General features: G+C 44.8%; 1 protein-coding gene across 2 annotated transcripts in view; it reads left to right on the top strand.

Moving 5' to 3' along the window:
• The window catches only part of LOC126199265 (juvenile hormone esterase-like), an 89,219-nt gene that overhangs the window by 40,642 nt on the left and 36,219 nt on the right, over positions 1–12,358 (top strand). For both annotated transcript variants that reach the window (XM_049936070.1, XM_049936071.1), the window contains exons 4-5: positions 344–529; positions 10,662–10,867. In XM_049936070.1, the coding sequence (XP_049792027.1) occupies positions 344–529; positions 10,662–10,867 (392 nt within the window). The remainder of the gene's footprint in view (positions 1–343; positions 530–10,661; positions 10,868–12,358) is intronic.

Below are 12,358 nucleotides of genomic sequence, written 5' to 3'. Positions count from 1 at the left end.
AGCACAAAATTCGTTGTGAACAGCCACACTTTCAAGATTTTTGCGACCAAATCCGTATTACCGAACGAATTTATCATTTGACTTGATTCATAACTGCAACAGTCAATTTGAAACGGCAACTATAGCTGAACGAGAAGCAGTCCTCAGTCGACCTGCTATCGTTACTAGATCCGCCCACTAATTCCCACCCGACCAGAAAATGGAAGCTATTTTCTAGATGGCTCATGTGTTGTAAGCACATATGTAGTAAGAAATTACCAAACATAGTGCCACTTGTTCAGTCAACAAACCCTTTGTCACAGTGAATGATGTTCATCCATTCCGCCGCTGTGGCATGTGCCAGGTTTCCTGAGCCTTCAGAATGACGACATCCCTGGCAACGCGGGCCTCAAGGACCAAGTGTTCGCGCTGCAGTGGGTGCAACGCAACATCGCCGCCTTCGGAGGCGACCCGAGCAAGGTCACCATCTTTGGGGAGAGCGCAGGCGGTTCCTCCACGTCGCACTTGTTCTTCTCTCCTGCAGCGAAAGGTGAGTCATTTCTATGGTGAGCTTCATTGTCGACATCCATCGCAAATAAAAGTGCCTCCCACCTGTCGAAAGTTCTCTCTGTATCATATGGGATGTGAGACAACACATATTGCCAGAAACAATAGTTACTGGTCAATATGGCCTACATCTGCAGCCAATGAGCCTTTCAACTGGCAGCTTTAGAACACATCCAAACAAGATAATTAGCAAATTACGACCCATAAGTAAATGAAATCTTGTACCACACAGGAAATAGTGAAATTCCTTTATGTCGTAAGTAATCGCCAGGGCATCATTACCATTTTGCAAATACATTTTTGTGTCCATGACTGTTTTTAGGTGAAAGTTATTGACTGTTACATACTGTAGCCAGTTTAAATTCTCACAGCGTCCTGTTCTATACTCCGACTATGACACCAATACTTCGCTGTGTACTAGTTCCAAATAAACAGAGGCTTTTCGATTGTTTTTAATAAGGAGTCCCTTGTGACATGTGACGCAGTGCAGAGTTTTTACTCCATTTTTCCACATCCCGTTATTGGGATAGAAAATGTGGAATTTAATAATTTATTTTACACAGAAAACATTGCAACTCTTTCATATTACTCGGAGCCAGAAGATTACTTATAGTAAAAACATTTTCGTGCATGTGTCTCTCGCTGATTTCATTAATATCTCATCCATTTAAGGTATGTGGTATTGGTCTATGTTCTATTGGACGTTGATAGTCGCTTTAAGAACTCAACATATTGTTATAGGCCTGCTGTTGCTATGGATGAAACCCAGTTATGGGTTGATACTTGCGGAATTAGCTCTCACCTTTGTAATCGATCACGTAGTTCTTTTCCTGCGTTCTTTCATTGCAAAGAGTATGATTGTGTGGTTTTGGATACATTTTTAGTGACTTCGACGCAGAAAAATCGTTTGAACAATGGAAACCTGGTGTGAATAACTACGGGTAACCATAGTACAAATTTTATAAGTCCATATTTACTTTGCCTGGCGATACTAGATTAATCTGACCTCGGATTTTACATGTGTTACGAAAGCTTCGTATCTAAATATGTTAGCAACTACAGTGAAATTAAGGAGTGCTTGATTGCGAGTTACATTTTGAAGGAGAATCAGCATTGGCCGTATTTTTTTGTTTTATTATCCGCAAAATTGATTTTCGGTCACTTAGTGACCATCCTCAGTTTTGTAATATACAATTAAAATTGGAAGGCACTGATATCAACAAGCTTAGAGCGATCACATGTGAGCGAGTTTATGTGATCGCTCTAAGCTTGTTGATACCAGTGCCTTCCAATTTTAATTGTATATTACAGCACTGAGGATGGTCACTAAGTGACCGAAAATCGGTTTTGCGGATACGGCCAATGCTGATTCTCCTTCAAATTCTATCCACTATTTGGTCGTGGTGCACAGAACACTCCATGGAATCGCCAATCAATGAGTTACATTTTTGTATCTTAGTTTTGAGGTTGTTTCACTGTGTTGGTAAGAGAAATGGGTTGCCTGAATATGCGGAGATGGAAACAGGGTCGATGGAACTGCCGAGTGGTGAGCCCAAAGGTATCAAGAAACAAGGATTAATAAACGTTGAGATCATTTGAGATGGCCAAGGTGTCTTCCAAGTAGGATGTCAAGCGTTTGGCTTTCGTGAGGTTGTCATGACGGGTCCGACTGTTACATGAGAATGCAGACTTTCTCAGCGAATTTCGTTGATACAATTTTCTCTAGCTATCAGCCAGCTGCTGACTCAGCGTTCTGAAGAGTTTCCCATTTGTTATCTTCAGAAAAAGTATTTAGGGTCGTGGTTGCTGGTCGCTGACGGACGGATCATATCCTTGGTTCGAGGTGCAGGAGTCTAAGCACTTATGGGTGCTGTTCCTCCTCATTCCTAGCTTGATGGTTTATTACATCCTGCCGTAACAGAATTGTCCTCTAGGTTACCTGAAACAAATAAAAACATATACTGCTAGAAAGCTAGCGAGCGTCAGAAGCGTTGGGCATCGTGGGCATCATCTACCTTTTCTTTTTTGGTGGTTCGAACTTCACTTCGGTAAAATGGGAGTAGTCCGCTGGCCGCAGATGATCGCCCACATACGCGACGGCTTCTTCCGTCATGTACCAATAGTTCTTGTTGGTGATGATTGGGTAGGAGTTTATGAGCTCCAGATCTGCCCGCCGGACGAACTACTTTTCCTTGAATTTCCAGTTCAGCGGTTCGCACGCCGAACTGAAGTCACGTGGTACGTATGGGAGAGGAGGGATATCCGACTGGGTAAATGGGTAAGTAAAATCATGGTGGGTCTAGGTGCCATCTCTGAGAGGTTTGGCGTTCTTGGTGAGTACCTCTCTCACGCTATTCTTGTGAGGGAGGGGCAGGAACTCCAAAGGACGGTTCGTCTCCTTCTTTCTTGGTCCTCTCTTTGTGCACGACCAACTCCTCAGCCTCCCGCCTTTCAGCAAGTGCCGGGAAGGCGACCGTTTCCGAAGAGGCAGTCAGCGTCCCTTGAGCAGTAGTCCCCATCTCCATGGCCACCTCCTCGACCGCCTGCGTTTACGTATCGGCCAGCGAGACGACCGTCCTGGCGTGGGCCGGCGCCTCTTCTCGTGTTGCGCTTGACTCGCGAGTCTGGCGTCACGTGCCGCACCTGACAGCGTGCCTCATCCAGCTCCGCTCTCAGGGCCGCCCTCTCCTCCGCCATGGCGGATTTGAGCGCGGCAACCGCGTTGTCAGTCACTTTCCGCAACGTTCCACGGAAAGCACCGTCGTCTTCTTCGTGGCGGCGCAGCCCGCTTCCCCCTCTTGGTAGGGGCGGCGGGTTCGCCGCTGTGTCGACTTGAACCACCTCTTCTGCTGCTTTCATGCCTTGGTATGACTGCTTTATCTCGTTATTTGAAATTTTGAACAATTACTGTTGTTCTTTTAGGTGCTTATTTTGGTTACCTTATCTCGAAATCTGATTTTTTCTCCAGTTTATTATCTTTATTTATAATGCCTTTTCTTAGATTTGCTGGTCCTATATGTGACGTGAATTTGCGGCATAAGGACCGCCCCAGTATACGTACGTGGCAGCTGCATTTTGCGGCTTGTCACAGTCGCGTCTCTAAAGCGCTTTTGCACATTTCAAACACGCAGCTGTGCCCCTGCATTCCTTGGCTACATGCCCGATATTTTGGCATTTGTAGCATTGCTGGCTGATATTCGATGTAGTCTAGGAGTAGCGTCTTTCATTAGTATTGCAAAACGTCCTAGGTCCCTGGTTCGAAACCCGCCACCGTTTAAATTTTTATTAATAATCAGCAAGGCCGGCCCAAGACTTCTCGTATAAGAAGTCACCCTCATTCTGACAACGGCCTTGTCAAAGAGGGCGGAGAAGTGGCTAGGGTTCAGGGCACTCTCTTGTCCGTGGGGTGGGAAACTGTCCCTAAAGGCGCAAGAATTAGCAATGATCAAAGGCATGAAGACGTAGAAGGTAATGGAAACTACTGCATTAAAGACATAAAACGTGTATCCATAGGACAAGTGGCCTGTAGTTGAAAAAGTGTCATTATGATCTAACCATTGGCAAAAGATTCAGCAATAGTCTCCCATACGCGTGGCTGGGAGGGGTCTGCCAAGTCAGACGTGACTATGAGAAAAAGCATGAATAAGAAAAGAGAGGGTAACGTTCTGCGGGTCGGGGAGTGCAATGTCAGAAGCTCAAAGTGGCAGGGAAGCTAGAAAATCTGGAAACCGAAATGCAAAGGCACGATCTAGATATAGTGGGGGTCAGTGAAGTGAACTGCAAAGAAGACAAGGGTTTCTGATCAGATGAGTATAGGGTAATATCAACATCAGCAGAAAATGGTATAACGGAAGTAGGATTCGTTATGAATAGGAAGGTAGGGCAGAGAGTACGTTATTGCGAACTGTTCACTGATAAGCTTGTTATTGTCAGCATCAACAGCAAACCAACACCGATACAATTATAGCTCAAATATACATTCCAATGTCGCAAGCTGAAGATGAGGAGACAGAGAAAGTATATGAGGATATTGAAAGGGTAATACAGTATGAAAAGGGAGATGAAAATCTAATAGTCATGGGAGACTGGAGTGCAAACGTAGGAGAAGTAATAGAAGGAAAGGTCACAGGAGAATAAATGCTTGGGACAAGGAATGAGAGATGAGATTGACTAATTGAGTTCTGCAATAAATTTCAGCAATAGCGAATCCTCTGTTCAAGAATGACAAAAGGAGGAGGAACACTTTGAAAAAGCCGGGTGATAAGAGAAGATTTGAAAAGGATTACATCATGGTCAGACAGAGGTTCTGAAATCAAATACTGGGTTGTAAGACGTACGCAGGAGCAGATATAGATTCAGATCACAATATAGTAGTGATGAAAAATAGGCTGAAGTTTAAGACATTAGTCATGAAGAATCAATACGCAAAGAAGGATATGGATGCACTAAGGAATGACAAGATACACTTGAAGTTCTCTAAGGGTGTAGTTACAGCAGTAGAGAATAAACCATTTAAAGGGCAATCACAGAAATAGGAAAGAAAAACATAGGTACAAATAAGGTAACTGCGAAGAAGCCTTGGGTAACAGAAGAAATACTTAAGTTGATCGATGAAAGAAGAAAGTACAAAAACGTTCAGCGAAGTTCAGAAACACAAAAATTCAAGTCGCTGAGGATTGAAATAAATAGGAGGTGCAGGGAAGCGAAGACGAAATAGCTACATGACAAATGTGAAGAAGTCGAAAAGGAAATGATTGTTAGAAGGACTGATTCAGCATATAGGAAAGTGAAAACAACATTTGGTGAAATTGAAAGCAAGGGTGGTAACATAAAGAGTGCAACGGGAATTTCACGATTAAAAGCAGAGGAGAGGGCGGATAGGTGGAAAGATTACATTGAAAGCCTCTATGAGGGGGCAGATTTGTCTGGTGTGATAGCAGAAGAAACAGGCGTCGACGTAGAAGACAGAGGTGATCCAGTATTAGAATCACAATTTAAGAGAGCTTTGGGGGACTTAGAACAAATAAGGCACAAAGGATTGACAATATTCCATCAGAATTTCTAAAATCATTGGGGGAAGTGGCAATAAAACGACTATTCACGTTGGTGTGTAGATGTATGAGTCTGACATACCATCTGACTTTCGGGAAAATATCATCCATAAAATTCCGAAGACTGCAGAGCCGATAAGTGAGAGAATTACCGCAAAATCAGCTTAAGACCTCACGCATCCAAGCTGCTGACAAGAATAATTTACAGAGGTCAGGAAAGAAAATTGAGGATGTGTTGGATGACGATCAGTTTGGCTGTAGTAAAGGTAACGACACCAGAGAGATAATTCTGACGATATGGTTGATAGCAGAAGCAATACTAAAGAAAAATCAACAAACTTTTATAGGAATTGCCGACCTCAAACAAGCGTTCGACAATGTAAAATGGTGCAACATGTTCGAGCTTCTGAGAAAATTGGGGTAAGTTGTAGACAGAGAAACGGGTAATATGCAATATGGACAAGAGACAACAGGGAATAATAAGAGTGGACGACCAAGAACGAGGTGCTCGTTTTAAAAAGCGTGTAAATCAGGTACGTAGTCATTCGACCCTACTATTCAATCTGTACATCGAAGAAGCAATGATGGAAATAAAAGAAAGATTTAGGAGTGGAATCAAAATTCAAGGTGAAAGAATATAAGTGATACGAAACTTCCTGGCAGATTAAAACTGTGTTCCGGACCGAGACTCGAACTCGGAACCTTTGCCTTTTGCTCTACCAACAGAGTACATGACGCAAAAGGCAAGGTCTCGAGTTCGAGTCTCGGTCCGGCACACAGTTTTAATTTGTCAGGAAGTTTCATATCATCGCATATTCCGCTGCAGAGTGAAAATCTCATTCTGATAAGTGATACGATTTGCTGATGACATTGCTATCCTGAGTGAAAGTGTCTATCCTAGTGAAAGTGAATAAGAATTACATGATCTGCTGAATAGAATGAACAATCTAATGAGTACACAATATGGACTGGGAGTAAATGGAAGAACTTCGAAGGTAATGAGAAGTAGCAGAAATGAGAACAGCGAGAAACTGAACATCACTTTTGATGGTACGAAGTAGATGAAGTTAACGAATTCTACTACCTAGGCAGCAAAATAACCAATGACGGACGGAGCAAGGAGGAGATCACAAGCATACTAGCACTGGCTAAAAGGGCATTCCTGGCCAAGATAAGTCTCCTAGGACCAAACACAGGCCTTAATTTGAGGAAGAAATTTTTGAGAATGTACGTCACGAGCACAGCATTGTGTAGCAGTGAAACATGGACTGTGGGAAAACCAGAACAGATGGCAATCGAAGCGTTTGAGATGTGATGCTATAAAAGAATGTTGAAAATCAGGTGCCCTGATATGATAAGGGATGAGGAGGTTCTGCGCAGAATGGTAGAGGAAAGGAATGTGTGGAAAACATTGACATGGAGAAGGGATATGATGATAGGACATTTGTTAAGATATCATTAAATGGCTTCCACGCTACTAGAGGAGCTGTAGAGGGCAAAATCTGTAGTGGAAGGCAGAGTTTGAAATACATGCAGCAAATAATTGAGGACGTAGGTTGCAAGAGCTACTCTGGGACGAAGAGTTTGGCATAGGAGAGGGATTCGTTGCGGGGTCCTGTAACGTTCTCACCTTTATAGCTTCTGGTGAGCAAACTCTTCTGCCGAGGGCCCAATATGTCAATGTGTGAGCCAATCGCCTGCATCTAGAAGATATGTCGCTGCCTGTCGTGGGTACTGAGAGAAGGGGCGGTGGGTGGCAGCGGGGTGGAGCGGAGTCGGGATGTCGAGTCCAGTTGTCGCCTGCCTTTTCCGTATGCTGCCTCTACCACTCTTTCACAACGCTCCTGACTCGTATTTGCTGACGCCGCTACCCGTGCGGAGCTTAGTTGGCAGCCTCTGTCTCAGCTGACAACATCGTCATGTGCTCGCATTTCCAGACTTTTATTTAATCCCAGTTTTGTTCGTTGCATTTCTTTGTGGTGGTCTTCCGTTACAGTTCATCGTTGATCCATTCACTCTCTTTTTAACTACAGAGGGCAGTTAATCTGACCAAAGACGGTGAGATATCTTGCTGTCTAACTCACTGGATCTCAGCCCGGTACTTTTGTCTCTTTTAAAAGAAAATATTTGTCCTTCGTTAAAGCTGTGTTGTGCCGCTGAAGATATGTCGTTCTGGCCGAGGCGAACGCTCCTCGTATGTCCAGAACAGCGCTCCGAAATGCGTCGCTGGGCGTTGGACGTTCTTCATTCCACACAAGCAAATGATTCTGTAGACGCCAGGAGCCCGTAGTCCTAATTTTTTTTATTTCAGCAATTGGGCGTAAAATGGTTTTTATGTTGTGCTTCTCCATTATGCTGGCTGTCTTGGCTGTGGGCGGCCTTGTGTACGGAAGAAACGCCAGGCGCTTTATTTCTCGTTCTGGACTGTTTTCTTTCTTCATTACACACACATCTGAGCAACCGTGCTTGTGAAAGGTTTCTTGCAGATGCTCTAACTCGCTAGGTGGACTTTTCCTTCATGCATATGGCTCACGATCTGTGTGCCAGGGTGGTGAGTGCAGATTAGCATTGTGCTGGATGGTGGCAAATAGTGGCGTTTAGGTAGTAATCGATGGTGTCTTTTTCTTTTAGATGGAATGTCCCAACATGCTGTCAGGGTTCTTCTTTACAGAAAGTCTACGAACTATTTGCATCTGTTTTCTTCTACGTCGACTGTGAACCTCAAATTGTATGTTATTAGAATTTTTGTAGGTTCTCTTCTCCATGCAGACGAACCACCCATGTTTGGTCCCCATATCTGTAGAACGCCTTTGATTTCAGGCACGTAGTTACGAGAGTTATTTCATCGAAGTGTTCCATATATAGGTTTTGCAGTACCTGGCACCAGAGGAGATCCATGGTGACTCCGTCTATCTGTTCAGAGAAGTTTCCATCACATTGAAAGTAGGTGGCGGTGAGCACAGACTGAAACAATTTCAGCGTGTCACTGTCGAAGTGACACTCTAGTAATGTTCTAGCCGTACCCGTGTGACGTCAAACGTGCCTAGAAGTCAGTCAAAACCCAGCTAAGAGTTATAGGCACCTGGCGTCTGGAGCATCAGTTGCGAGCACGGCGGGTAGTAGATCGGCCAAGCACCAAGTTGTATCTCGCAGCGTTGTTCAGAACACGTGAGGAGCGTCCAACTCGGCAGTGGCAGATCACAGAATGAAAGAAGGTCGCATGTTTCTTTTGAAACACACAAAGCTGCTGCGCTGTACCAGTAGGTCCTGGAAATCAGTTACAAAAGACACAGTGCAAATATGAGTACACGACGATCTTGTCAATTGGGACAGCGATTAGCAACTGGGTTCCCCTTGAGAGGTGGCATTAATAAAAACACAGCAGTATCGCCATGATGTGAAAGTGGCGGCGGCAGCTAGTGGAAGAGACAAGGAGCACCAGGACCCGGCACCCGGACGTTCTTCCACGTCTACTACCGGCCGCAACATCTGTTCCGCGATCACGTGACTCGCCTGTACATTAAGCCCTTGCCAGACGAGTCTATGGCCCATCCGCTGCAAAGGAAAGAATATTACATGATTACGACACTTCACCTGAGGATGAGGAATTGGAAACTGATTGAAACGTAGCAGGAACACAGCCCTACTATGTGGCTGATATGCCGGCCGCTTGTGGCCGAGCGGTTCTGGCGCTACAGTCTGGAACCGCGCGACCGCTACGGTCGCAGGTTCGAATCCTGCCTCGGGCATGGATGTCTGTGTTGTCCTTAGGTTAGTTAGGTTTAAGTAGTTCTAAGTTCTAGGGGACTTATGACCTCAGCAGTTGAGTCCCATAGTGCTCAGAGCCATTTGAACCATTTTTTTGTGGCTGATATTCCGAGGACATCTAATGCAGGGCATGTTGTTCTTTACGACGGTATGTGGGCAGCGTGGTGTTAGTCAGGTGCGGTCTTCACATGTCAGGTGAGCATTCTGTTCGGTGCAGCTGCCTGCCCTGATGACCTCTGATGTTGATAGGCTTATGAGTGGAGAATAGAGTCCTGTGCACACAATGTATGGTTTCACATCCGTTTGTCTGCAAAGAAGATTTACAGGACTCGCTGAATGGACTGAACATTCCAATGGGTGTAGAATACGGATTGATAGTAAATAGAAGGAAAACGAAAGTAATTAGAAACATGTGAGAGCAGCGAGAAACTTAACACCAAGATCTGTGTTCACGAAGAAGATGAAGTTAAGGTATTCTGTTACTCAGACAGCAAAATAACCTATGACGGATGGAGCAAGGGGAATATAAAAAGCAGACTATCACTGCCAAAAATGACATTCCTGGCCAATAGAAGTCTACTAGTATCAAACACAGGGCTGAACTGGAGATAGAAATTACTGATAATGTACATTTGGAACACAGAATTGCAGGGTAGTGAAACTTGGACTGTGGGAAAATCGGAAAAGAAGAGATTCGAAGCACTTCGGATGTGGTGATACAAAAGAATTTTGAAAATAAGGTGGGCTTATAAGATAAGGAACGAGGAAGTTCTCTAGAGAATCGGCGTTCCTACAGGATGGAATCTATGTACCCGAGCTGCCTATGTCCAGAGGAAATCTCAAGTGTGATGCCAAGGTGGAAAGTAGGACCCGGCCCAGCATTTAGCTAATTGGAAGTGGAAAATCGCCTAAAAATCACATCCAGGCTGCCCAGCTGTCCGGCTCACCAGCCCTCATCATTAGCCCGTGACAGATTCAGTACGGACTGGCCATCTAAATTACGTGATCTGAACCTCATAGAAAATGTCGATAACTGTTTGGAACAGTGGATGAAAGGTTGCAGTCATGTTCCCCGAAATCTGGTAGCTCTACAGAACCTAATCATCAATGAGAATGAGTCACTTGAGGTGGACATGGAATAACGGGTGATGAAACTCGTGGACACCCTTCCACGCCGAATTATCAAGGCTTTAGATGGTGACACACGGTATTAGCGTGATGTGTTTTGGGCATGACTACTTTTTTTTGTCCATTGTGATTAGTCGTACTAATTGAGACCACTGTTTGTTTTTACAGGTCTGTTCCGGGGAGTGATCATGGAGAGTGGCGAAGCGAACGCCGTCTGGGGCGTAGAGGCCAACCCCCGAGAGAAAGCATACCGTCTGGCGGCGGCCCTCGGCTTCCAGACGCAGGACGCCAACGATTCCGCCGTAGCGGCCTTCCTCAGGGCCGCCAACCACTCCGACCTCACCAGAGACGACAATAGGGCCCTCTCTGATTTCGTGAGTCCAGCTGTATCCCCGTCGTTAAGCCTAAAAGCTTGTGACAGCTGCAACCACTATCAGAATAAGTTGCATTTCAAAAAACTGTTTTCAGTGCACTGAAGTGAGAAAAAGTCACGGTATAGTTAGGTTTATTTATACAGATAGCGGTACTATCGCGTACAGAAGGTATAAAACGGCAGTGCACTGGCGGAACTCTCATTTGTACTCAGATGATTCATGCGAAATGATTTCATTAACAGACTTTGAATGCGGAGTGGTAGCTGGACACATGGGACATTCTGTTTCAGAAATTTTTAGGGAGCTCTGAGATCCACAGTGGAAAAAGGGCGTCGAGAATACGTGCGACGCTACTCCCAGAATAGCCGGCGCTTCAGATACGAAAGTGTCAACAGTAGCGAAAAAAATGCCAGAGTTCGAAAATTCATGTGAAGTATAAGAGTGGTTAATGATGCCACATTGGCACCATATTTCACCACCATGCATTCCAACGCCATCGTGGACGCGTCACATCATGTGAAGGTCGTCACACAGCCCCGCACACAAATCTTACCCATTCTCTCCACGCCTCTGCAGCGGATGTCAGAACCGGAACACATAGCGTTATATACATTCGGTTTTCTTATGGGTGGGCGAAGGAAATATTTAGGACACATTGCTGATCAGAATCGAAATGAAAAGGCCTCAGGAGCTGTCATAAAAGGCGCGAATGAAACCATTCGACATGGACATACCTGTGAATTAATCGGCAAAGGCTCTAGACCCTCAGCTGAGCGTCATCCTCGATGCAACACAAACTCTTTTGATTCGCTCTTTAAAATATCCCTGTGCAGAATTACTAGGTACTGGCGGGAGAGTAACCCCTTTGGGCCCCCTCAGTTCAGTGCCTCTATTCCTGCTAGAAATCTGTGGGATGTCAGAATGGTTACCTGTATCACCACTGCCTAGTCGTCAGTGAATGCATGACTCTGTACGGCAACATTTTTAAAATACCCATCGAAGGTGTGGGTGTCGCCGTGGTTTGTTGCCAACCTGCGGAGTTATAGTTGTAGCGGGTTCAAAAATGGCTCTGAGCACAATGGGACTCAACTTCTGAGGCCATCAGTCCCCTAGAACTTAGAACTACTTAAACCTAACTAACCTAAGGACATCACACACATCCATGCCCGAGGCAGAATTCGAACCTGCGACCGTAGCGGTCCCGCGGTTCCAGACTGTAGCGCCTAGAACCGCACGGCCAACACTGATCATTTTTTGAGGTGTGTTGTATCGAATCGGACATCAACACCTAAAATTGTAAGTTATTATTTAGCTGATATCTCGTTGGCGGTCTTTTTGTCTTCTGTACGGCACGTTGCCAATCGTGGTTCTTATCCTAAAACGAAGAAACATTAACTGATGAAAGGATTGTGTTATTCAGGTGGCTTCCAAAGATTACTGAATGAAACAAAGTTACAGAACTTTGAAATAATTATATTCAGCAATATTTTA

The sequence above is a fragment of the Schistocerca nitens genome, chromosome 8 (genome assembly GCF_023898315.1).
Source record: "Schistocerca nitens isolate TAMUIC-IGC-003100 chromosome 8, iqSchNite1.1, whole genome shotgun sequence".
Taxonomy (NCBI): domain Eukaryota; kingdom Metazoa; phylum Arthropoda; class Insecta; order Orthoptera; family Acrididae; genus Schistocerca; species Schistocerca nitens.
Note: the sequence above shows the minus strand (reverse complement) of the source record. Positions and strands in the feature narration are given on the sequence as shown.